The 25,612-nt window shown below is 38.3% G+C and overlaps 1 protein-coding gene across 1 annotated transcript in view; it reads right to left on the reverse strand.

Annotated features, from left to right (window-relative positions):
* The window catches only part of DPYD (dihydropyrimidine dehydrogenase), a 793,614-nt gene that overhangs the window by 87,062 nt on the left and 680,940 nt on the right, over positions 1-25,612 (reverse strand). The window contains exon 20 of the mRNA XM_024751225.1: positions 23,354-23,533. Within this exon, the coding sequence (XP_024606993.1) occupies positions 23,354-23,533 (180 nt within the window). The remainder of the gene's footprint in view (positions 1-23,353; positions 23,534-25,612) is intronic.

Here is a 25,612-nt window from a genome sequence, read left to right on the forward strand (position 1 = left end):
TTAGTATCCTGCTATTAGATTTAAAAATTAAAGCCCGTATCACTCTATTTCCTGTAAGTTACCACTTCTTGACACTGTACAATTCTTGGACTTAATTACTTTGAGTCCCTAAAGTAATGTCAGTAAGCAACTCATGAAAGCTTCCTGGTAGAAGCAGATAGAATGAGACAATGACTACATAACTGAGATCAAATTATATCCGCAGGGAATATGGTGCTCTCTGTATCCTGTGAAAGTCTACATGAAAAGCTCACTGATTTGGATGAATAGTGTGGAGAGTTCTTTCGAGCTGGTGAAAAGTCTGAATTATAGATTATTGGGAAAGAAATGCATATCCACTGGAAGAAACCACTAACAAGTGCTCATTTAAAACAGTACCTACATTGTTGGTTTTCATAAGCATTTTGATAGCATACTTGAAAGCTGTTAATTATCTAAAGTAGGTTAAACAGTTTCTTGCAATGTGTTTGTACTGATAATTTGTTTAGCAAAGCAGTCCTTTTTATATCAAATAGCATAAAGGTATATTACAGCTACTAATGACTAAACATCCTGCATTTTAAATTAGTTATATCTCAAATTTACAAGTTTGTAGTTTTTCATTTCTAGTCTCTGGAAAAATTCTAGGCCTTTCTTTCAGAGGTCCACTATTCTTATTCAATAGTCACAAATATATAACTTTAATTAAATATGATCATATCCTGAGAGAATTATGTTTTCAAGTTTGGATGACAGATTTCTATAGTGTATGATAAGCTTAAACTTTTTCTTTCAGTCACATAGTCACAGATTCTAATTGTAAATCTGAGGAACTCTGAGAATATGAAACCTTTTTACAAGCATGGTATTCTCCAACCAGCAAGTTAAGCCTTTCACAGGGAAATAAGAATATTATGAGGCTTACCTAATTAATACCTATCTTGCTCTGTGATAGTCACCCCTATAGTGTTCAACAGGCTATCGCAGTCAAGTGTCAAATAAGTTCCAGAAATCAAAGTACATTTTACCAGCAGCCATTCTTCTCTTCTGAGAAGGATGTGGACTGGTTTGGGTTTGTGCTCTGATTTCCTGTTGTCTGGGTTCAAATCCCAGCTTGGCTATTTACTAGCCTTGACTGTTTTCTTATCTGTGAAGCGGGGACACCAGCAAGACCTATTTCACAGGTTGGTCTGAGGCTTAAATGTGGCACTCAGTCCAGCACACAGTACTGAGTAGGAGCCAGGAGAAGGTTAACAGTTGTTATCTGTTTGCTAGAAACATATCCAAAAGAAGTTCGGTTCATTTGGCATGAATTGTTCTTATCGAGTTTTCGTTTCTCCATATCCCTACCCATTCTGCTTCCAAAAGAACACTGCTTTCCTTTTTTCACAATTATATATATATTTAGAACCAGTGAGTTCAAGTTTTCTCCAGGGGGCCAAATTCAACTTTAATATTCAGAAATTTTCAGAATTCACATTTTTTTCCCTTTGGGAAAATCAATGTATCTTCAAAGTTTTGGCCCTGCTCCTGGGGACGATGATTTCTCAGAGATGACCAGTACCGTGTTTGATCACATTTTCAAGCTCTCTCAGTTCCCTTGGTGCAATCTGTCTGGGGCTGGAGACTTGCATTTAAAGTGGTTAAGTAGTACCTGACTAAAATTGCTCACATCAAAACAGGGTTTCAGTTTCCATTTAGTGATTTTTGTTCTGCTCTTTCCAGACTGAGATGATCCTTCTTAGTGGAGAGGATGGAAACAAAATAGGAGTTGAGTAGTTCTGTCAACTGTGTGTCGCCTGTAAACACTTAACAATTTTACATTTACTTTCCTAAGAAATGGTCTGATCACTACCATTTTCATCTGGTAACTCTAAAAAAAGATATTACTGATGAGATGGATACCATCCATATTACTCTATTTTTTTCTTTCCAAATCAAAATGTCTACATATTAGCAATCTTCTTACATTTTGTCTTAGATGAAGCATCTATTTCTTTCCAAGGCAAAACAGTTGGGGGAAATACCCTTAGTATGAAAATGAGCTTACAAATGCCTGTAATAATGATCAGAGTTTCTTCTATTTTTTTTGGACAAATTGGGTTAAGTTTTGAAACACTGCCATATTTTGCTCTTTAGATGAACTCTATTCTCAACTTGAAGCAGTTAATCACTACTGAATCAGGTTATATTGTTCTAACCTGCATTAGAACAGGCGTACATATTTGGCATAATAAATTAAAAAAACTCAAAAATACTCTCTGATGGTGAACCAATGGTGTAACTCTTGTATACACCAATTACGCTCTGCCTGGGATTGTCGCTTGACTTTGTATACTCACTATGCTGAAATCTCCTCAAAGACAACCTTGAAGCTCATCCCTCAACCCCCAAGTTCTGCTGCTGCTTCACCTCACTCCACCGAGCTCTGGCATGCTATTCCCTGTAACACCAAATTAAAAATAAGGAGTAGGGCTTCCCTGGTGGCGCAGTGGTTGAGAGTCCGCCTGCTGATGCAGGGGACACAGGTTCGTGCCCCGGTCTGGGAAGATCCTACAGACCGAGGAGCGGCTGGGCCCGTAAGCCATGGCCACTGAGCCTGCGCGTTTGGAGCCTATGCTCCGGGACGGGAGAGGCCACAGCAGTGAGAGGCCCGTGTATCGCAAAAAAATAAATAAATAAAAAAATAAGGAGTAGATAAAAATGTTAATTGTTTTCTTGTGAATTTTTCTTAGGTCCAAGAATATAAGGCCAGGTATCCTGTAGGACTTCCAGAAAGAACCTTATAGGAGTAAACACAGGAAATATACAAGCATTGTAAAGCTAGGGCATAGTACCCACATACAGATCTAGGATACTTTCAAACACCACTTAATTTTGGTTGGCTGCAGACTGACATGCACCACAATGCTTGAATAAGGACTGCACGAATGGGAGCTTCGCCTGGAGTATAATGAAAATGTTCTAATGTTCTTGGCAAGTGTGTGTAGGGGTTTGCTTACCATTAAGTATAAATCAGTCATTGCCTGGTACCCTGAACAGTGAAGGGCACTAGAAGCACATAAGAGACTGTGTACCATAGGAGAGTCTAAAGTCCATTCAAATACCAGTTACTGCCTAGATGTCTGATTTTATATGGAACTGAGATGACTTAAGAGAGAAAGAAGGCAGTGTTCACAGTTTGGCTGGGCATCCAGCCAGACGTGCACACAAATCTAGACAGGCACTGCAGCTGCCGAAGGAGAGGCCCGATGCTGGGGAGGGCATAGAAGTCTGCAGGAGCCTGTGCAGGCTCCTCCCCACTGTCTGAAGGCTCTCTCTTCTCCATTACCCCCCAGCTCTCTTTATCTCAAACATGTTTAAAGACATAAATCAGCAGACAAGAAGGACTAGATTCATTAAGGCAATTGGTGGGGAAAATATATGCATATAAATAAATATCTAAATTCATAACCCAAACTGGAATTGCTGTAGAGGAGCTCAAAGTCAAGAAATCCAAAATAAAGAGACAGAACTGAAGGAAGAGATGGGTTCGTGACCTTTGCCTGTACATGGTGAGAGGATCAGGCCAGTGGGCAGGATGGCAAAGTGGCTAACGATCTTGATGCCAGCAGTGAAGGGCCTAGGAAAGGAGGTGATGTGCCTGCAAAAGTAATGATTTATCCTGAGTCCACTGAATACAGGTGAGCAAGCAGGTGTCGTGTTATTCTCAGTACAATCCACTACCATAGGTCACTGGAAGGCAGGTAGAAAGTTCACCACTTTGCCCACAGATTAATAGAATCTTAATCTGCTGTCAACCCAGCTCAGATCTAAAGCATTAGAAACAATGATTGTCTCAGCACAGGATAAGTGGAGGCAGTGAAGCACAGTGGGCGAGTGTGCAGATTTTGTGACCACATACACCTGGGCTAGAATGCTGTCTCTGCTTTTACTAGCATGGGAACTTGTACAACTTTCTTAACCTCCCTGAGTCTCTTTTCTCCACAAGAAAAAGAGGAAAATGGTTCAAACCTTACATGGATTGTTATAAGGATTAAAGTAGATGACATACAAAGCTGTCAAAACAATACTACACAGCAACCAGTTGAAAGTATTTTTATCATATCATCATAATTATTAATTCTACATTTCTTTGGGCAAATGACTATGAAGTCATGAACTGACTCTAACAGCTTTGTTTGTTTTATAAGATGAACACATACATCACTGAATGGTAGACGCAGGACTTAGCCAGGCTGTGCATTCAGTGGGTGCAGTTGAGGGGCATCACTGGCCCCTTGGAATAACAAGACTGATCCCATTGACAAGACATGGGATGATGAAACCATGTAAGAGGAAGTTCATTGGAACAAAGGAATTCTTGAAACGGGAATATTAATGTCTAGAGAAGATGTAAGAAAAATTTCAAGCTAAGGAATCATTGTGTTTATGGCCATGACACAGGAATTAAAAAATCAGGTGAAAGTAGATTTTGTGTCTCATAGAATTTGAAGCACCCTCATTGTCACAATCATAGGTAGATGATGCTGTTACTTTCTTCATAGCCTTTAGAGTCTCTAACAGTGAGTGTGAGAAGGGGATTTGTATTTTAAAGACTCCAGAGTACATATATAAATGAGTAAAAAGTGTATCTTACTCTGGCTAACAGTTTTTATTGGACATCCTTCAAGTAACAAATAAAGTACTTAAAACTCATTGGATTAAGTTCTGATGAGCCTAGAAATGCTAAGGAGAGGGAAAGACATGATTTGATACAGAGTTATAGATCTGATTTCTGTGTGTGGAAATTCATATAAATTTGTTTTTGTCGCACTGATTTTGATAACATGCCATAAAACTTTTGTTAATGCTAAGAGGAAAGACATAGCTAACGCTATAAATTCATATAGATATCTCTGCCTTACATATTTTGGTAGCAAATTAAATGTATCACTTCATTATCCCTTCCTGGCAGTTGGAAGTTGTAGACTTTAATGGAAGGTGCCAGGGCTGCTAATAGAATCTTCTCGTCACAGATGAAGGAAATGTAAAAGCAAAACTCACAAAGATTTGATGGGTTTTATGCTAAAAGACAACAGCACCCAAAAACACAAGCTAAGAATGAAGCGTGTACCCTATCAGGGGATGGAATTAATTATCTAACAGATTTGTAACTCTTTCTCTGCTATAAATAAAAATGCAGCAGTTTTCACAAGTGATCATTTGGCCACAGCCATTGCCTAGTATAGATTGGAATTAATGAGGACATTTACATAAAGCTTATACTACCATTTTCCACCCTCGAGACAGTTCATCTGTCCTTTCCCAATTGCTCCTAATTTCCCAGATTGAGATGGACACTTGTTCCTTTCTGCTTCTATAACTCCAGTATCATAATAGCAGTTATGTTGAAAGGAGGTATAGTTTAGTGGTTAAAGGCACAGTTTTTGCAATAAACAGAACTGGGTTTCTATCCTGCTTCCACTAGTAATAACTAAACCTCTTTAAGCCTCAGCTTCCACCTTTATAAAATGAGGGTTTATATAGATATAAGTAAATGCATGTATATATGTATATGTGTAGATAGTTATATATAGCATTTAATTAATTTATTACTGTTATTATTATTAGTTTTGCAATTGACCATCCCTTGATGATAAAGGGTTTATCTTGTTCATCACTCAATCTCAATTATCTACCACAATGCCTGGTATGTAACAGATACTCAGTATTTGTTGAATGAATATACATATGTTTAAATGATTAAAAGCCAAACTCAAATTAAAGCTTCTGAGCTAAGCAGAGAGACATAAATTCTAGTTAGTTCCCCAAATCAAACCTGTCACAAATGTTATGAGTTCAGAAAAGATATGTGATATTTGTTTCCAGCCATAATTTTTTAGGAGATGCATCTTAGATAATAGGAAGCACAAAAGCAGAAGCTTGAAGGAAAAAAATACCAGTATCAAAATATAGTTTTGAACTTTTTACAACTTTGCCATAGTAAAGCCTCACAAAATGCACAAAATGTACACGTGTGAATCGAAATTCAACCTCAAGAGTTTTGTCTTTATTTCTATAAATGTTATAATTTTATTATCTATAAATAATGGTGCTATTACAAGACAAAATGTCCATGCATATATTAAAGCATTAGAAAGGTATTTGGCTTAAATTTCCAGACAAATGTCCCACTGGGTTTGTCTATATAAGGGTGGGTAGGACATTAGGGCAAAAGAGCCCAGCCTTGCATGTAACACTCTATCAACAATCAATTTAAGGTTCTGTTCTGGGAGCTGTGGCCTCAGGCAAGGCCAGCTTTTCTTAAGAGGCTGCAAGCACTGGCTGATGATACAAAGCAAAGGAAGTTGAAGGCCTACCAAAGGACCTAATCAAATCTTCCATCTTTCTGAAACAGCTTCTCATTTGCATTGTGATGCCACATCCCTTACCTGTGTCACTCCTCACGGAGCCAGTTGTTCCTCTTCTAGATTTCTAAGCCCTAGCCAACCTCCCTGATGTGCAAGGCCTAAAGTATTCCAATTCCACACCCAGTTGGCAGAGGGAGTTGGCAGAGGGAAATACATTTGTTTATGCCCCCAGCCATCCATTTGCTTTAAGCTGGTTTCCAGCCAAGATTGTTATCTAGGTACCAGTTATTCTTTTCCAATAGTTAAATTCATAAGGTTTTAGTTTCCCAAAGGCTACCTGATTAAAGTAATTTGGACATAAAAAGTGTCTTTAGTATTTCTTGTATGATATATCTTACTTTGTCCCTAGAAATATTACTGAATGCTTCTTTTCTAGTTTCTTTCAGAATTAATTTTTTAAAAGTTAATTTAACGTATTTATGTATATTTACACACAGTAAAATACACAGTAGACAGTTGGAGGAATTTGAATAAATAAATATATCCATGAAACTATGACCCTAATAAAGGTATAGGACCTTGTTATCACTCCAGAAAATTCCCTTGTGCCTTCTTCCAGTCAATTTCTACTTATCACTGTTGTTATTTTGAAATCAAGTAGGACCCTGTAGGATCCTGTGGGGATCCTGGGCACAGAAGCTTTTCTATGTCCTCTGTTTCTTGTTTATAGGGAATAGGCTTCAGCTTCCATGACCTTCCCTGAATTCCAAAGGGTAGGTTCAAACTGTTGCTAATCAGGGAAGGGAGGGAACACAGAGACAGACAAAGGAGGAACAGTCCAAAAACAATAGCGCAGCCTTGGGGCAGGGTCCTGCTTCCGCCTCAAGGGATACACATAACAATATCTTTGAGCTCTTCTGCAGAAACAAACCCCCCAACAAATGGAAGATGTTAACTACTTGATGAAGCATTCTTCATTTCAGAGAGAAGGTCACAGTTTGATAACCTCAAGAATCACAGAAGCTCACTGGGAGACCACCTGAGGCCATATTAAAGGAATACAGGTCCTGCACACACCTTGATCCTTATCAGCAACCCTACCCTTGAACCATTGCTATAAAACTCCTCACCAAATCCCCCGGGGTTGGAACACACAGTTTGGCGGCCGGAGCCTGCTGTGTCCCCCTTTGCCTGGCAAAGCAATAAAGCTATTCTGTGCTACTTAACATAAAACTCTGTCTCCAAGATTCAATACAGCACCAGTGCACAGAGGACAAGTTTTCAGCACCAATTTCTAACAAAATTTATTTTTCCCATACTAAAATTCCACATAAAGATGTTTTTGAAATTCATCTATCTCAAACTTTAAGGAGATATGTTTTTATTTCTCTTTGATAAATACCTGGGAGGAGAACTGTTGGGTCTTATAAGAAAGTGCCAAAGAGTTTTACAAAGTGGTTGTAGCATTTTATATTTCCACTGGCAAAATACAGAGGTCTAGTTGCTCCATATTCTTGCCAACGTTTGACATTGTCAGTCTTTTTAATTTTAGCCATTACAGTGGGTGTGAAGAGGTATCTCACTGTGGTGTTTCACTGCACTTTTTTTTTTTTTTTTTTTTCAGTATGCGGGCCCCTCACTGATGTGGCCTCTCCCGTTGCAGAGCACAGGCTCCGGACGCGCAGGCTCAGCAGCCATGGCTCATGGGCCCAGCCGCTCTGCGGCATGTGGGATCTTCCTGGACCGGGGCACGAACCCGTGTCCCCTGCATCAGCAGGCGGACTCTCAACCACTGCACCACCAGGGAAGCCCTGTTGCACTTTTTAATGTCACCTAAGCTTTTTCTGTTTTTCCTTACCCAGGTTTGTCAGTTCTTACCTAGTGCTGTCATTTACTTAGGAGAATATCATTCCTAATCACAGGTCAGGCTACCTAAATTATGGTGACGTGCAAGGTCACCTGTGTGATGGAATATAAGTTGGTGATGACAAAAGATGCATCTACCAAAACATTTCCTTGACTCACTCCTGCTAAGCTTCCTTTGGGTTTTCCAGGAGGGACAGAATGTACCACCATCACAGATAGGCTTATCAGGCTTTTGGTAAATTAATTTTGGTAAATTAATTAAACAGAAGTCTGCTCAATTTTGGTGCCAAAGGACTAACAGAAGAAAAAAGGAATGGGGCAAGGAAGTGGGGCTATAGAATGTCTGTCCTTGGACTCTACCTTGTTTCTTTTATTCAATTACTGCCTGCTCTAGGCCTTGACACCTACCTAACCAGTTAATGCATTCCTCCTTAGCCCACGGAAATTATCCTTGAAGCTCCTTAGAATCAAGTGTATCTCGTATTAATTGACTTAAAGTGAAAAAACCCCACCACATTTCATACAATTTAGGCTAAATAAATTTTTTAAACACAGTGCAAATCAATTGAACTGTCCTTTCATGTTGCATCCTTCAACTGCTGAATATTCTATATGGCATTTCACAGAAATATGATTTGATTTGAGAACATCTGCAGCAGTCTGGAACACATTTTCCCCTGTACTTGACTTTTAGCTCATTATAGCTCTCAGATGTTCTCTCAGCAATCCTGTGACATATTGGAGTGTTACTGAACAAACATCAGTGAAGCCTATGTCTTGAGTAGTGTCAATCTCAGTTGAAAATGTTTCAGCTTTCTTAGCATCAACACTAGAAGAATTTAATTAACCCACTGAAACTTTCAAAATGATAGCTAATGCATGTAAGAAATGAGAAATCTGAAACGTAGGGGGAGAGTGGATAAGTGCTTAACCTCCCACAAGCTGATGCCTGCCACCCTCAGCCTGCGCTTAGGAAGCCCATGAAAAGCCTTGCTGCTCTGTGCAGCCTCCTAGACTTTGCCATGAAACCTCTGGCTTGCTCTGTCACCCCTCCGGAGATGGAGAAGGTGGAGGTGGCAACCACTGCTGTCACACTCCCCTGGTCCCCAAACAAGGTCAGCTTCCAACCTCTAATCAGCTCCCATCCAGCTGCTCTTATGTTTTTAGTAGGTGGGGTTGGGAGACCAAGGTCAGAAAAGCGCTGTTGGCAGTGACACGGTTTTTTGCCCACTGCTGCTATTACATTAAGGAAGCAGCTGGTGAGATAATGTATGCCAAAGTGCTTTGTAAATTATAAAGTGCTTATATAATTGTCAGGGATAATCACTACTGTTGTTTTATTCCTAGGTTGCAGGAAGAGCACTGAACTGGGCTACTGGGTGGCAAAGTCCACCAGAAAGCTGGAGAGATGGGCGTGTGGGGTCCAGAGGGGGGGTCTTGGTGAGAGTACACATTTGGATGATAACAGCAAGGAGATTAAAATTGGTTTCTGGGTCTGATGAGCACAGACAGTAATAGAAGAGCCATGGACAGGGGAATGTTATGTGACGGCCAAAAAAGGGGAGGGGTTCTAAAAGATTAAGTCCAAGAAGCTTCTGTTCAGACACAGAAATGTTGTTTGACCCCAAGCCTCTGTCATACTTTCGGCCTTAGCTTGGGCCCTAGCCTTCCCACACTTCCTAGACCTTAATTTCAGATTGTTTTGGAAAACATTCTCAAGTTCCCTGCCACCCCTGCTATTCTGTGCATATCTCTGTATCACTGTGATTATCATACTATATTATATAAATAACTCTTTAATTGCCTAATTTCCACACTAGTCTGTGATCCTTCTAAATAAGGCAGCATTATAACGCCTGGCATATACGAGGTGTTGACAGTTGTTTGCTTGATAAAAAGTAAGGGAGAAATCAGGAGAAAAGAGTGTTCAAAAATCAAAGAAGAAATTTCTAATGGGAAGAAGTGGTCAATTGTTGAATGTAAGAAGATCTAGTAAAGACAAGACTGGAAATTACTGGATTTGGTGATCACTAAATCACATAACTTGAACAAGAGCAGTTCTAGTGATTTGGGGGGTGGGGATGGATAGAAATCTAATTTTGATGGGTTGGAGATAGTAAAGCAAGTAAGGAATGAGAGACAATGAGTAGAGATGATGTTTTCTGGAGCCTGACCTGTGAGAGGAAGAAAAAATTCAGACCCTGTTATTTATTTTTCTCAACAATCCTATGGGATACCTATTGTTATCCCAATTTTTTAAACAAGGAAATGGTGGCTAAGAGGAAAGTATGTAAGTTGCCCAAGGCCTTACTACTAACAAGAAAGAAGCTATGTGAAAAGCATAAACGTTGCTCAGTTTCATCAGTTGGATTAAGCCAATGGTGGGATCTCTTCACAATAACTTATTTAAAACCAGCTACAAAGCAGGAATAAATATTTTTGCTGTACGGTTTGGAAACAAGGCTATCTGGTATCTTCCGGCATTTTGCCAAGAGATCAGGCCCAGGGTGGAGTGATGTAATGGAAAACCACATTATGGTACCAGCTGCCAGCACGTGGAAAGAGGTGCAGAAAGGAAAGTGAAGGTCACTAAAGAGGAGCTCTTCCGTTTTACAATTTTCAAAGGGCTACAGCGCTGTCAGTCCTCTGGCAACAGCTACAAGTTATTTGCAATTCTGTATTAATCCTCACTGGCTGGTTGTACTCTGGTAATAATCATACTTGAAATGTCAGTGACTTAACACAATAAAAGTTGATTTCTCACTCATAAAAAAAAAGCCTGTTGTGTCTCTGGATATCCTCAATGTGGCGGCTTAGCAATCTAGGCCATCCATTTTATGTTGCCCCTTTCTCATCATGAGACTTCAAAGTTTGCTACGGCAAAGGAAAGGGAATTTAGAGAATTGAGTGCCAGCAGTGAAATGTTTCCACTCAGAATCACATGCCACATTTCACTCACATTGCATCAACGAGATCTAGTCACCTAGCCCTATGAAGCATCCAAGAGGCAAGGAGGTTTACTTCTCCTACAGAACAAGGAAATATTAGTGAGCACCACCAATGCTGACCACAAACTCTGAGCGTATGAACAGAGAAGGATAATCTTGCAGGCTTGTTCTATATCTCAGTGAAGAATGTATACAGTAGTCCTGGGATAATTCTATTTTCTTAGGAGGCCCGGATTACCACAAATGCCATATGTTTACTTTCATTAATTTCACTTGGGACCTATATTAAAAGTAAAGAAACATTTAGGCAACATTTGGTAACATTTAGGCTCCAAAAGATAACCAGCTTGATAGCCCTGAAAGGACGGGTGACATTCTATAGTTCAGTTGGAATGGGCATATGCAGAGAATAATTGAAAGCAGAGGATCTAGAGAAGGTTCTCTAGTTTGAGATGAAACAGGATACAATTGATAAGCAGGAAAGACAAGAAAAATGCTTTAAAGATATATGGCAACAGAGGTTCAGGAGGCACGGTCTTGACGTGGTTTGCCAGGAACAATCCACAGTAGATGGGGCAGCATGGGAGTGAGGCTTCAGGGCACTTCCAAGTCTATGAGGCAACTTCACAGACAGAGCCTGAAGCTGCAAATCAAAGAATTCTCTATGTAGCATTAGTCACATTCTCTGGGCAGGTTGTAGTCACATCTTCTCAAACACATTTCTAGGGGTCACACGTGGCCATGAAGCACAGACTAATATAGGGCATGGATTTTAGACACTAATAAGATTGCTTTCCAATGTCTATACAGCATGAAATGGAGGGGATATTTAGAAATTAGGTGGTTAATTAGGTCAATATGGCAACCAAACAAAGTAATCAGGTTTCTAAGGAGAAGAGGAGAAGGGATAGATATTTCATCTGGATATCTAAATGGATTTAGTTAATTGGGAGACTGCCAATTATTCAGAACAATTGAAGATATCTTGGCCTATACTTCCTAAACTTCCAGAGCTTTGGTAATGCTATTCAATGGCAGTTACATGCATATAATTTCAAAGGTAAAAAAATACAAAACCAAAACCAAAATACAATAACAAAACCAAAGAACTATGGTTTGTCTTGTTTGATGTTTTTGGGGAGGATGTAAATCACATCCTTCTTTTGAATTTCAAATAGCAGATATTTAATTTTTTTTTCTCAAATCTTAGATTAGGATAGGGCTTCCGTGGTGGCGCAGTGGTTGAGAGTCTGCCTGCCGATGCAGGGGACACGGTTTCGAGCCCTGGTCCGGGAAGATCCCACATGCTGCGGGGCAACTGGGCCCGTGAGCCACAACTACTGAGCCTGCACGTCTAGAGCCTGTGCTCTGCAACAAGAGAGGCTGTGACAGTGAGAGGCCCACGCACCGCGATGAAGAGTGGCCCCATTCGCCGCAACTAGAGAAAGCCCTCGCACAGAAATGAAGACCCAACACAGCCAAAAAAAAAAAAAAAAAGAAAGAAATCTTAGATTAGGATACATTGTCATAAAGCTGAATATAATTAGAATCTCTGTTGACTCTTTGCATTATCAAAATGACTCCTTTGACTCCTTTAATACCAGAATATTATATCTTTTATATAATGCTCCGTTTATTCAAGTGGACAGTGAGCTTAAACAGAGATATAACAAATGCCTATTTTTTTCTCAGGGGCGTAGCTCAGAATTACAAAGAGATATTTTGCTTTATTCCATAAAATCAGGATTAGGAACAAAGCTAACTGGTTTGTGATAAATGTTCACTGATTTTGTAGAGTTCTTAGGAGGGAGGATAGGAGATGAGTTTGAGGATAGTATTTGAATTCAAATTTTATCTTACATGCTTATACTAATGGTTTCTTTACAGATCCTCAGTCCCCACCCAGAACAAGAAAAATCCTAATTTTTTTTCCTGGCTTAAAAGTACTATCAGAATTAATGTGGGTAACTTGTGTTGAAGATGAAAAGCACTTTTACACAAGTTCTAAGTATATAATTAATATTAATGAGGTGCATTCTGATTAAAGTAGTATATTTGATGAAGTATGAGGAATTATACTGAACCACTTACTTTCATGAAAGTGACAAAGGGAATAATTTCATTTGTACTTGGAATTAGATATCAATTTAATGAGTGAGAAGAAATAGGGACTCGTAAGTTTTAAAAGCATGATGGGATGCTGGCAACAGTAAAAATGTTGTATGGCTTACATTTTATTTCAGGCACACAGTGGTGGACTGCAACGAGGTGGGTATAATGGTTACAAATTCAAGAGCTCATCGCTGCCCAAATTCCTAAACCAGTCAAGCTGTCAGTGCTCCACACTCCAGGAAGTGCAAAGCCATATCCTGCAACATCTTTCTGTGTCGGTGCCCATGCAGGCATTACCAATTGATCACATACCTCCACTGGGCTTGGCTTTGAGTTAGAATTCTCCTCTACAAAGTGCTCTCAGTAATTGCCACCAAATATCAGAGTTCCCCTGTGCAATGAACCCACCTACCCCTGAGATGGGAGAGAAAACAAGCTGGGAAGGTTTATAGGGGCACACACTATTCTGGTTATAAGCAATGCAAAACTATCTCTTCCCATAACATGAGAGACTTCTACCAGCCCCTCCTATAATTGTTGATATTAAATTCTGATACAGTTACTCTGATTTGGCAACAAAGTAGGCCCCTCCCTTTCACCTATTGTAGGACCAATGATGAACCATTCATGCTAGGTTACTGCCCAGACCCCAAATTAACAAATTTATCTCCATTTTGCTTGGAAAGCAAACATTTCTGATTTGTTTAGGAGCTTTTTTGTGTGTATGAAAGGGAATGCTTCAAAGGACAAAGTTGCAGGCTTTTAAGCAGATCAAACAAAACTAACGTAATAAGGGCATGTTATCAATAGAAAGCCAAGAGAATGTATAAAAATAATGTATGAGTATCAGCTGGAAAATCTACACAGAAGATTGAAGAAATCCACTCATAAAGCATTGCTCAAATGTTTATGTTTACCCTAATGTTATCCATATATTTTGGATACAAATATATCACATATCCAAATTACCCCAATCTATCTATCTATGTTAGACTTAGTTATAACAATAACTGCCATGCATTGAATGCCTGCTATGTGCTACATACATCATATATATGATTTCTGGTCCTCACAAAGCACCCATGAAATCAGTATCATTATCTCACTTTGGCATTTCAGCAAAGGGGAACTGTAGGATTCATGTGGTTGGTCCAAGTTCACCCAGTAGTAAGACACTGAGGTGGGATTCAAACCCAGACCTGCTGGACTCCAAACACAGTGCTCTTTTTCCTACAGCAGCATATTGACTCCTCTGTGGGATTCTTACACATTAATGAGCTGATGAGACACTCAGGACTACAAGAGGGGATATCAAATCTTATCCAGCATTTTTTGCTTATAAGTAGGAATAATCACCATTTATAACAGGTGATTGCCCTATTCTAAAAGGATACTTGGCAATTCAGCATTCTACCTAAGATACTACTCAAACCATCTGATGATATTTAGAGATGTAGATAAGTTCCCATATCTATGCAGTAGACTCATTTGGTAATTTTGGAAAGTTTGAATTTCCAGGAACTGATGCTGTTTTTTTTTGCCATGTTCTATGAAATGAGCTAAAACAATAAAAAATATTTAGCCTCATGCAATCAGTCATAGAAAGCAATAATATTGATTTCTATTTCAATCATTACCCAAGTTAACTGACAGAAATGTAACATGTCATCTGGAACTTCTCTAACTGTATAATGTACCCCCAAAACATAACCGCAGGGACAAAGCTGCAATGAGAGAAAATAGCATGGACAAGAACTATGAGGCCATAAGATGAACTTGAAAGAAAATGACTTTCATCACCTTTTCTCTCTCTTTTCTGGGCTAGCCGTGCAAGTGGCCATGGATGGGAGTTCGCTGCAAGAGCCCACGGGCTCCCTCACAGTGGATTTTTCATTGTAAGATACCATGTACTTGTTGATAAGATTAAATTATTTCAAATCCAGTTTACTTGCATAAAGTATTACATATATTTATTCTGGTCACAAGTGCTTTGCGAGATATAAGTATTATGGATATTTTCTCTCATTCTGTGACTTAAATTTTCATTTCCTTAACTTGCCTTTTGATGAGCACTTGCCTTTTGAAGTGCAACCTATCTTTTTTTTTTCTTGTATGGTTAGTGCTTTTTGTATCCTATCTAAAAATTTTTCCTTATAAGTAAATATATTTACTTATATTTTCTTTAAAACTTTTATAGTCTTTTTACTTTTATATCTATGATATAATTTAAAATTACTTTTGTGTCCTGTGTGAGGAAAGTATGAGGTTCATTAAAATATATCTATATCTATATCTGTATCTATATCTATATCTATGCTTACCCATTAATTCCAGCACCATTTATCAAAAGGACTTTCCTTTCTCCATTGGAATGCTTTAGTGCCTTTGTCAAAAATCAATTGAGTGTATATGTGAGGGTTTACTTCTGGACTTTCCATTGATCTATTTGTCTATCCTGACACTAAAACACACTTGCTTGATTACTGAAGATTTATAGAAAGTCTTGAAGGCAGATAGGTCAAATCATCTAAGTCTGTTCTTTTTCAAGATTGTTTTGGCTATTCTGACACCTTTGAAATCCAATGTAAATTTTAGAATCAGTTTATCAACTTCTACATAAACGTGTGCTGGGATTTTGATTGGGATTGTCATAACTCTACAGATCAATTTGGACAGAACTGAGATCTTAACATATCTCTCCATTGATATTTCTTCATTAATTTTCTCAACAATTCTTTGTAGTTTTCAGTGGGTGGCTATTGCATATATTTTAATTTGTTCCTAAGTACTTTGTAGTTTTTAAATGCCATTGTAAATGGCATTTTAAAATTTAATTTTCTGATTGTTTATTTTTCCTGTTGTTCATACAGAAATACAACTGACTTTTGTATATTGTCTTTTGTCCTGAAACTTTGCTTAGTTCATTTATTGACTTTAATAGTGTTTTTATAGGTTCTTTAGGATGTTTTATGTACACGATATTACTATCCGCAAATGAAAACAGTCTTAGTCCTTTGTTTCCAATCTGGATGCCATTTCTTTCTTTTCATGTCCTTACTGCACTAGTTAGGACCTCCAGTATAATACTGGATATAAGTAGTGAGCATAGACATTTACGCTTAGTTCTTGATCTTAGGAGAAAAAGTTTATTGTTTTGCCATTACATAGGAAATGAGCTGTAGAATTTTTGTACCTGCCCTTTATCAGATTGAGGAAGTTTCCTTCCACTAGATTGCTTAGGGTTTTATGGTAAGTAAATGATGGATCTTTTCAAATGCTTTTTCTGCAGCTAAGGACTTGTACTGAGAACATATAAAGAACTCCTAAAGTTTAATTAAAAATAAACCCAACTTCTAAGTGGACAAAAAATTTGAATAGACACTTCACAGAAGAAGATATATGGATGGACAATAAGGACACAAAGAAGTGTTTAAATCATTAATTTTCAGGGAGATGAAAATTAAAATTGCAGTGTCGTACCAATGTACATGTACTAAAATGTCTGAAATTAAAAAGACAGAGGATACTAAATGTTGGCTGGAAGAACCGAAACACCCATCCACAGTTGGTAGCCGTGTAAAATGGGACCACCACTTTGGAAATCTGTTTATAGGTTTCTTATAAAGCATACACATCACCTTAAGACTCAGATATTACACTCCTGGGTTTTACTCAAGAGAAATGAAAATATGTATTCACAAAACCAGTTATGCCTGAATGCTTATTTCAGATATATTTATAATAATGGGAAAGTGAAAACAGCCCAAATGTCATTTTGAATAAATACACAAATTGTGGTATATTTATACAATAAAATATTTTTTACCAATTAAAAAAAATGAATTACTTAACACTCCCCAAATCATGGATGAATCTCTGAAACACTGTGCTGAGTGAGAGTAACTACACACAAAAAAACACACAATGTGGAATTCTAATTATATGATGTTAAAGAGTATGAACAAACTAATCTATGTTGATGGAAATTAGATTGTGTTTGCTTCTGGTGGTGAGGAGGAGGGAGAGATAATGACTGGGAGAGTGCAAAAGGGAATCTTTGAGGTGTTGACAATGTTCTGTATCTTGATAGAATTAAGAGTTGCATGGGTATATCATTTGTCAAAACTCATCAAATGGTTTATTTAAGACCTGTGCTTTTAAAGACAGACCTTTTTTCTTTATGTAAATTATATCTCAATTTGGAAACATAAAAAGCATGAAAAAATAAATAGCATGAAGACATAGAACTTTTAAAGTTTTGGGTAAACAGGAGATACCACTCTCCTCTTCTGAGACTGTTATTATTAGGACTTTTGTGATGATCATGCTTATGACATTATATGTTCCTTGTGGACACTTCTTTGTTCTCTGTGTTGGATAATATACCAGAGACAAAGAAATAGACATCTACACATCAAACACCATAACCAGATAGCGGTAGTGTTACAAAATCATATTACTTTTGGTTTTAAAAACATGAGAATGATGCATCTGGTCATATAGATGCGCCAATTTTGGTTTCTATCATCAAAATAAAGCCTTGTTTTATGAGTCATTATACAAGCACCACGACAGTTTCTCTGACTTTATCCTAATGAAAGCTTTTTCATGAGTACACATTATGTTTACTTATTAATATCACTGATATGTATTTCATCATATTTGAATACCTACTGAAAGTAATTTGGCACATTTACTGTTTTCTTCTAAAATGCCTGCTATTTTTGAAAGGGCCTGGCTGGAATTTTAATTATAAATTTGTTTCCTTTTTTTCCTTCCAAATAAGGACACCACAGATAGTCTGTGCAACTTAATTGTATAAACATGTAGCATTGTGCTAGTTGCTTGAAAACTCAAGTGTAAATAAGACATGATCTCTGTTTTCAAGTTGCTCATAATGAGCTCAGCGATGGACAAGAAGTAATGTTAACTAGAAGATAATGTCATAACTGCAATAGCAGTTATATGAACAAAGGGCTGTAGGAGAAAGGAGTGACAATTTTCCCAGAGGGAGAGGAAGATAGTCATAGATGGCTTCACAAAGTAAGTGACATTTAAGATAGATCTTAAAAAAAAAAAAAGAGTGATCAATATATCATTCATCAATTCGGCTACCACGCCGTTGCTCCTACATGGTAGATATTGGGTCAGGCACTGGCACAGAACAAAGGGCTGTAGGAGAAAGGAGTGACAATTTTCCCAGAGGGAGAGGAAGATAGTCATAGATGGCTTCACAAAGTAAGTGACATTTAAGACAGATCTTTAAAAAAAAAAAGAGTGATCAATATATCATTCATCAATTCGGCTACCACGCCGTTGCTCCTACATGGTAGATATTGGGTCAGGCACTGGCACAGAGTGTGTGGTCTAGGCCCTAAAGAAGCTTATACTCTAGGTACATTTTGCCAATCCTAGAAGGAATGCAGGTTGCTCACTTGCCTATCTCACTCTTTCCACTCTGGCTTCTTTCCATTTCATTTTACTAAACTAGACTTATACACCAAAAGGAACTTTTAAGTTCAAAGTTATTATTTTTCTTTTTACATTTTTTCATTTCTCATGTCATGGGAAAAGCGATGGCTTGATAAGTCATTGACTACTAATATTTAGTTCTACCACTTAGCTGTTTTCTTACATTAATTTATTCATTCAGTTACTTATTTGAGCATCATTTATTAAGCCCTTTCTGAGTATCAGTGGGTCCCCAGAAATTGGGATACAAAGGTGAAGAAGACTGTCTGGTAGAAGAAACAGAGATGCAAAAATTCAAATGCTGTGTGATACTGGTTGCAACTAAGGTTGAAGAAGAGAAGGAGAAATTAATTCTGTTGTAGAGGTCAGAGAATAACTCAAAGAGAAGTGGATGCTTTCATTACTCTTTAGTGAATTGGAAAGACATTTCAGATGTAAGGAACAGCATGTGAAAATGAACGCAGAAACCAAGCAGTCTAGTAGTGTTGTCCTGTGCTGTTTCCCTTTCAAAGGCTCTTGCTTAGGAATCCTTCATCTCAGGCACAAAGAAGTGAAGTCATTTCCTCCTATGCTTTCTGACTGTAACATTTTCTGTTCTAATATTGGAGCCTCCAATTTCTTTCATGTTTCTCAAGCAAATAATCTCCACATAATTCTTATTTCCACACCTAAAAATGCCAAATACTAACAGTTTACTTTCTAATGTCACTAAAATATATACTTTGTCTCCAATTCTAACGAAGAATTTGTGGATAAAGGTATAATTGCAACTATATTCTCACTTAAGTATTCTTCACAACGCTTTATCTAAAATACTTGGGGCCAAATGTAGCTCAAAACGCAGAATTTTTTTTTGGACTTTAGGAAAGAAAAATGGTACACATACTACCTTTTCCCTAGCACCTACAGCAAGATGTGGCGTGGCAACCTGGACTTCAACACATCCGTCGATTGGAAGTAAACACGTAAATGTTCACTCTAAGAGGAATAAATAAAGATTATAAAAGCCTCCCATCAGTTCAGGCCGGGTTTGCTGCCAAATGAGTTATGTGAAACATTTGGTTTCAGAGCTTTTTGGGTTTCAGAAGTGTTAATGAGAGATCGTGGACTTGTACTGTGGTTATCCTCATTTCATAGTTTTAGAAACAGATTTAGAGAGATTAATTAACTTGTCCAAGTTGCTTAGCTAGTATCGTAAGGAAGCATCATGGAAACCTAACAGTCTTACTTGGAACTCTGTTGGTAACCACTGTCCCATACGTAGCAAGCAAACAGTTCACTTTTATTAAGTCGCCAGGTTTTCACCAGGTAGAAGAGGGGATTAAGGTAACTGAGTATATAATAAAAGTGCTTTGTTACCGATGCGCCTCCTTTTTTTTTTTTTTTTTTTTTTTTTTCGGTACGCAGGCCTCTCACTGTTGTGGCCTCTTCCGTTGTGGAGCACAGGCTCCGGATGCGCAGGCTCAGCGGCCATGGCTCACGGGCCCAGCTGCTCCGCGGCATGTGGGATCTTCCCAGACTGGGGCACGAACCCGTGTCCCCTGCATCGGCAAGCGGACTCTCAACCACTGCGCCACCAGGGAAGCCCCTGATGCGCCTCTTTTTTGATGATACTGTGAATAGCCTCCCCTTCCTTATCCTCACAGACTTCCTCGTTGCTGACTGTCTGCATGGACTCTGGATGTCATGCTTTGAGAACTGTATCTGTCCTTAGAATTCTTCTTGCTTACATGTCTTTGACCTAGCTGCTGAACTAACTCCCGGTCCTGGTTCCTCAGTGGGTATTTTCAACCATTGGCCATTCAGAGCCCAGTGTGCTGCTTTTCTGGATTTCCTCTCCTGACACTCTATTTCATTTCTCTTCCAGCTCAAAATCATTTCTTACCAGCTTTCTCCCTCAAGAGAAGCTTGTGTTGTTCCCACTGCTAGCTTCTCGATCTCTGACTATATTCGGTTGCTATTCTTACTTTCACTTTTCTTGGCAATGCGGATCCTTGTATGCTTCCATCAGAATCAGGTTGTTAAAATGCAGATTCCTGGACTCACCTTTGACCAATGAAATCAGGATCTCTGGGAGTGGAGCCTGGGAATCTACATTTTCATAAGCATGCCACATGGTTTTTAAGCACCAGGAGTTGGAGATCAATAGCTTTGTGGTGCAGCAGAGCTGGTGACTGCTCTTTCTGTGGGATCTACATTCATGCTCGCAGGCACGAATTTATACAACTTGCACTGTAAGACCAGAGCAAACCATAAAGGCCTGACTGCTTGCACTTCCAAAGTCACATGAAGAAACATTGCTTGGGAAGTTTAATCAATTTATACGTGAGGTATGCATTAGGGAGACTATATTAAATATACTAATTACGTATATTAAATATACTAATTACTTGAAAGATAACATGACTAATTTGGCCAAACTAATTTGTTTCCATGGCTCAAGTCTCATTTTTCCTCCATCTTCAAACACCGTACTGTAATTCGTTTCTTCTGAATTTCTACTCTAATTTATGCTAGCCTGACCTCTGAGCGAAAGATGAAAGAGAGTAACAACTGTACTTTCCAAACAAATTTTTTCCTGTCTAAAGGAGCCAGCTACTTCCAGCGGGGCTTTCTGAAAAGGGTCTGCAACTTCTCTTGTCCATTTATCATGAAAACAGGGTAAGAACCAGCATCCTATTCTATAGCTAACGAAAATATAATATGAATTATTTTCAAAGATGCGCACACACACACACACACACACACACACACACACACACACACACACCTGCAACGCTAGGAAGGAATAGCTAGGAAGCCACAGCACTTTAATTCACTATTAGGGATATTAACCTAAAGGGGATAGTCACCTATTGTTTGAGTCATGTCAGCCCTCACCAGAGACTCTGGAGCATAGATCTATTAGCAGACCATCTGCTTGTTCCTCAACTTAGTGCTGAGAAATGAATCGCTAATATAATCACATAGGCAAAATCTTTTTTTTTTTTAACAAATGATAATGCTGGAAATTACACTTTTGATTTTGATGAAGGCTGGACTTACTAAAATAAAGTCTGAATCTAGATTCAAACTATCAGAAAATCAATTTCCACTTAAGTCACTGACACAAGTGTTTCCATCATTATCCATCTTCTATTTGAATATGTAAGTTTTCAAACGAGTGTGGAAGTCTTTTAAAGACAAAAATGGCACAGTGCAATGCAGCTACTTCCATTTCAGCGTGCATGGTGACTGCATACATTTGAGACAATGCTTTTATAGACAGTCATAAACTATCAAAGCTACCATGTCAGAAACAATTGACTTGATATATTTACATTGGATGAGTATAAAGTTATTTGTAATTTTTTTTTAGTTATGAACAATTTTAGGATATTGATGGTCATTGATAAAGGCAAGAACACTCACTGTCTAAATACTTGCAGACTCAGTTCATGATAATATGATTAGTTACACTAATCATGCTGCTTAGGCACAGTCTCGCTAATTATAATATTATAAATATTAATGTCACCCAGCCTTTTTGTTTGATTGCCACTCATGGAGTCATTCATCACGATATTTTCCTGGAATCCACACTGTAAGATTTTATTTCTTTCTCCCTTTTATTTTTCATCACTGGACTTGCAGGGATACACATTATTCTCCAAGAAGCCCTTATTTTTGGCTGTTTGGAGAGGAATAGTGATATTTCCCATTAAAATTAGCCAAATGTAAATTGTTATATGATGTTTCTCTTATTCTTTCTGAGTCCCTAACCTTGCCATCCAAGGCAGAGTACCCAGGGTTTTTGTTTTCCATTCTTTTTCATGTGACCTGTTTCAAGTTAAGATTCATTTGAATTATTAAATGCTTCCTTAAAGAATCTTTTTACTTGCCTCTCTTTTTTTTAAAGTTAATTATTGATGTAGTGACAAGCTGAAAAGACTAAGAATTATAATTTTTTCCTCCCCTCATTCAGGACTCAAGAAACGTCTTCTGACAATGGTTATCTATTTAGAATAATACAAAGGAAATACAAAGGCGAAATGCTGAATGTTGTTTTAGAAAAGATTTGCTAAAATCACTGTATTATTCAAAATGTAAATGTAGTGTATATTTCTCTGAAAATAGCAGTTAGTGAGAAAGTTGGGACATAACCTTTTGAGCCCAGGTTTAACCACATAGCAGAAGCAGTTACAAAAGATACTGATTAGATTTTAATTTTAAAAACTTCATCGTATTATTCAGGGCTCCAGTGATTTGATTGTCTTGAAAATAGAAAGGTAATGTTATAATTTCCAGAGCTTGTTAAAGAATAAAGAAATCTCCAGCCTCCTACTGGAAAGAATGCCAGTCATCACCACAGTAAGCAAGAATTTGGAGGCACTTTACACTATAAACTTCAATCTTTTTCTTTTATATGACCTTGTGTTATATTGGTTTCATAAAAATGTAAGTCAGAGACCTATCATAGAGTTGTAATCAAGCCTCCTTCAGAACGATTCTACAGCAGAAATCACATCAAATGGGCACTGTGTTTCCTCTGTTAATGAGATGGTAGGAGGGCAAACAAGACCTGAAATAGAAAGTGAACAAGGCAGAGTTCTCAAGGACAACCCAGGAGAGGTGGCCACATACCTTTCCCACGAGTTCAGCAATGCGAGGAACTGGTTTCCCTTTCTGGTGACTCTCGGTGGCTGGACTCTGCCCGTCCCAGTCTTGTAGCTCTTCAATGCTTTTCAGATAAAGCAAGGCTTTGAGGCCAGTGCAGTAGTCTTGAATGACAGTGAAATCCTGATTCTGAACAGCACTGCATACCTAGAAAAGGTGGAGCAACCAACTAAAAGTCAAGCTAAGAGCTAATTCTCCAAACAGCCTCACTTTTCATATAGTCAACACAATTTATTTTATGTGCCAGGCACTGTTCTAAGCATGAGAGGTCAATTGTTGCCTGGAGGGGATGGGAGTGGTCGGGAGGGAAGGACTACAAAAGGGACAAGGAAACTTTCAGGGACTGTGAATACTTTCATCAGCTTGATGTGGTGATGGTCTCACAGGTATACACATATTTCAAAACATCAAACTGTACACTTTAAATATGTGCGGTTTACTGTATGGCAGGTATAGTCAGTATGGCTGTAAAAAAATTAGGCCCAACCAGAAGAATTTCCCAGGAGTTAAGTTTAGCACAACATGAGAATGGACATTTTAACTCTCTCATTCTCCCTCCGTTGAGACGTGCAGCCTGGACGTGGTTCTCATGCGAGGAGGTGGTCCTGCTGAGCAGGAGACCCATCAACTCAGCCCTCATGTACCACGGCCTGCCTCTTTAGCCTCATCTATCACTGTCCCCCTTTGTATTCACTGTGCTCCAGTCACCCAGGTCTTTCCTCTTTTCCTCGAATTCGCCACATTCCTTCTTTGCCTTAAGACCTCATAAGATCTCGCCGCCTAGAAGGTCCTTCCCTTCTACATATGGCTAACAGCACAGCTGCAGCCTCATGGGAATTATCGCTTCCTCAAGGAGGCCTCCAGGAGCCCAAAATAAGTTAAGACCTTCTTTAGCTCATATATTTTTGACTTCTAAGTCTTGCAACGTTATTTGATTGACAGCTCCCTCCCCCAATAGACTGAAGCTTCAGGAGGGAAGAAGCTATTTTATTTTGCTCCACATATTATCCCCAGTGACCAGCACAGAGTTTGTCATTTATTCTGCTCTTAATAAGTATATGTTGAATGAATGCGTAATTCAGAAGAGATTTTTTAAATTTGAGTGACATTTCTTAGAAAATAGAGATTTAATTCTAGAGTTAAGGCAGGTTGATTCTGAGAAATTAGGATCATTCAAATAAAAATATACTTGAGAGTCTGTGTTAGGATTTGAATTAGAGCTTGAATTTAGTGGAGTTAGAGAAACACTCCAGGTTGATTATTTACAAAGGTACTTCTCCAATTTTGATACCATACATAGTCTCCAGAGACTCATTTACAACTGCCAGTAGGACCTCCTCGCCCATATGGCCCATCATCACTTCAAATTCAAAATTTACCATATAGAATTCAACACCTCTCTGCATCCATATTTCAAATCAATCCAAGGAAACAGCTATCCAAACAAAACTAAGCAAAGCAAAACTCACTTCTATCCCATCTTCCCAGATGTTAAATTCTCAGCATATATCATAGTTACTGGTGATTGCAGCCAATAAAGAAAAACCATGTCATACATGAATGTAGATGAAGAAATACCTGAAAATAGAATAAATCATATTCTATTTCAAGTTCTCTTAAAGCCTTCTGAGTCTTTAATTAATACATTTCATTGTAATCCTCATGCCTAGTGCACTACCTGATACCTAGCTATTGCTAGGCTGGTTGAGAAAATTTATTGAAAACACACTAAGGGGTTCCAGAATAGGGAATGGGAAGTAGACAGAGACAGAGAAAGGGCAAGAAAAATATATACCTAAGAGTTCACAGCAAAAAGTGGTAGTGATTTCATCATATATATGAAAAAGAAGGCCAAGTGTGGAATTCTGGGAATATGAGCATATAAAAGGAAGGCTAAGGAAGACCATGAAGGACACTAAGCAGAAGAGATACAAGACAGCATCATGGAAGATGTCAAATGCTGCACGAAGGTCAGTAACATCGGAGGTGAAAAGTGATCGTTAAATTTACCAATCAAAAGACTTCAGCATTTATGGGGGAGAAGCTCTGCAACAGGGCAGAAGCCATCTTATAGCGAGTTGAAGAATGGATGAGGGTAGAGGATGTGACAATATGAAGACAGACTGCTCTGATGAGAAGTTTTGCTCCTATTAAGAGAAATAGGAGAGCTGGGGTATAAGTAGGAGAATTTTGAATTTTTTTTTTTTTTTTTTTTTTTTTTTTTTT

The sequence above is a fragment of the Neophocaena asiaeorientalis genome, unplaced genomic scaffold (assembly GCF_003031525.2).
Source record: "Neophocaena asiaeorientalis asiaeorientalis breed wild unplaced genomic scaffold, Neophocaena_asiaeorientalis_V1.1 scaffold147, whole genome shotgun sequence".
Classification (NCBI taxonomy): domain Eukaryota; kingdom Metazoa; phylum Chordata; class Mammalia; order Artiodactyla; family Phocoenidae; genus Neophocaena; species Neophocaena asiaeorientalis.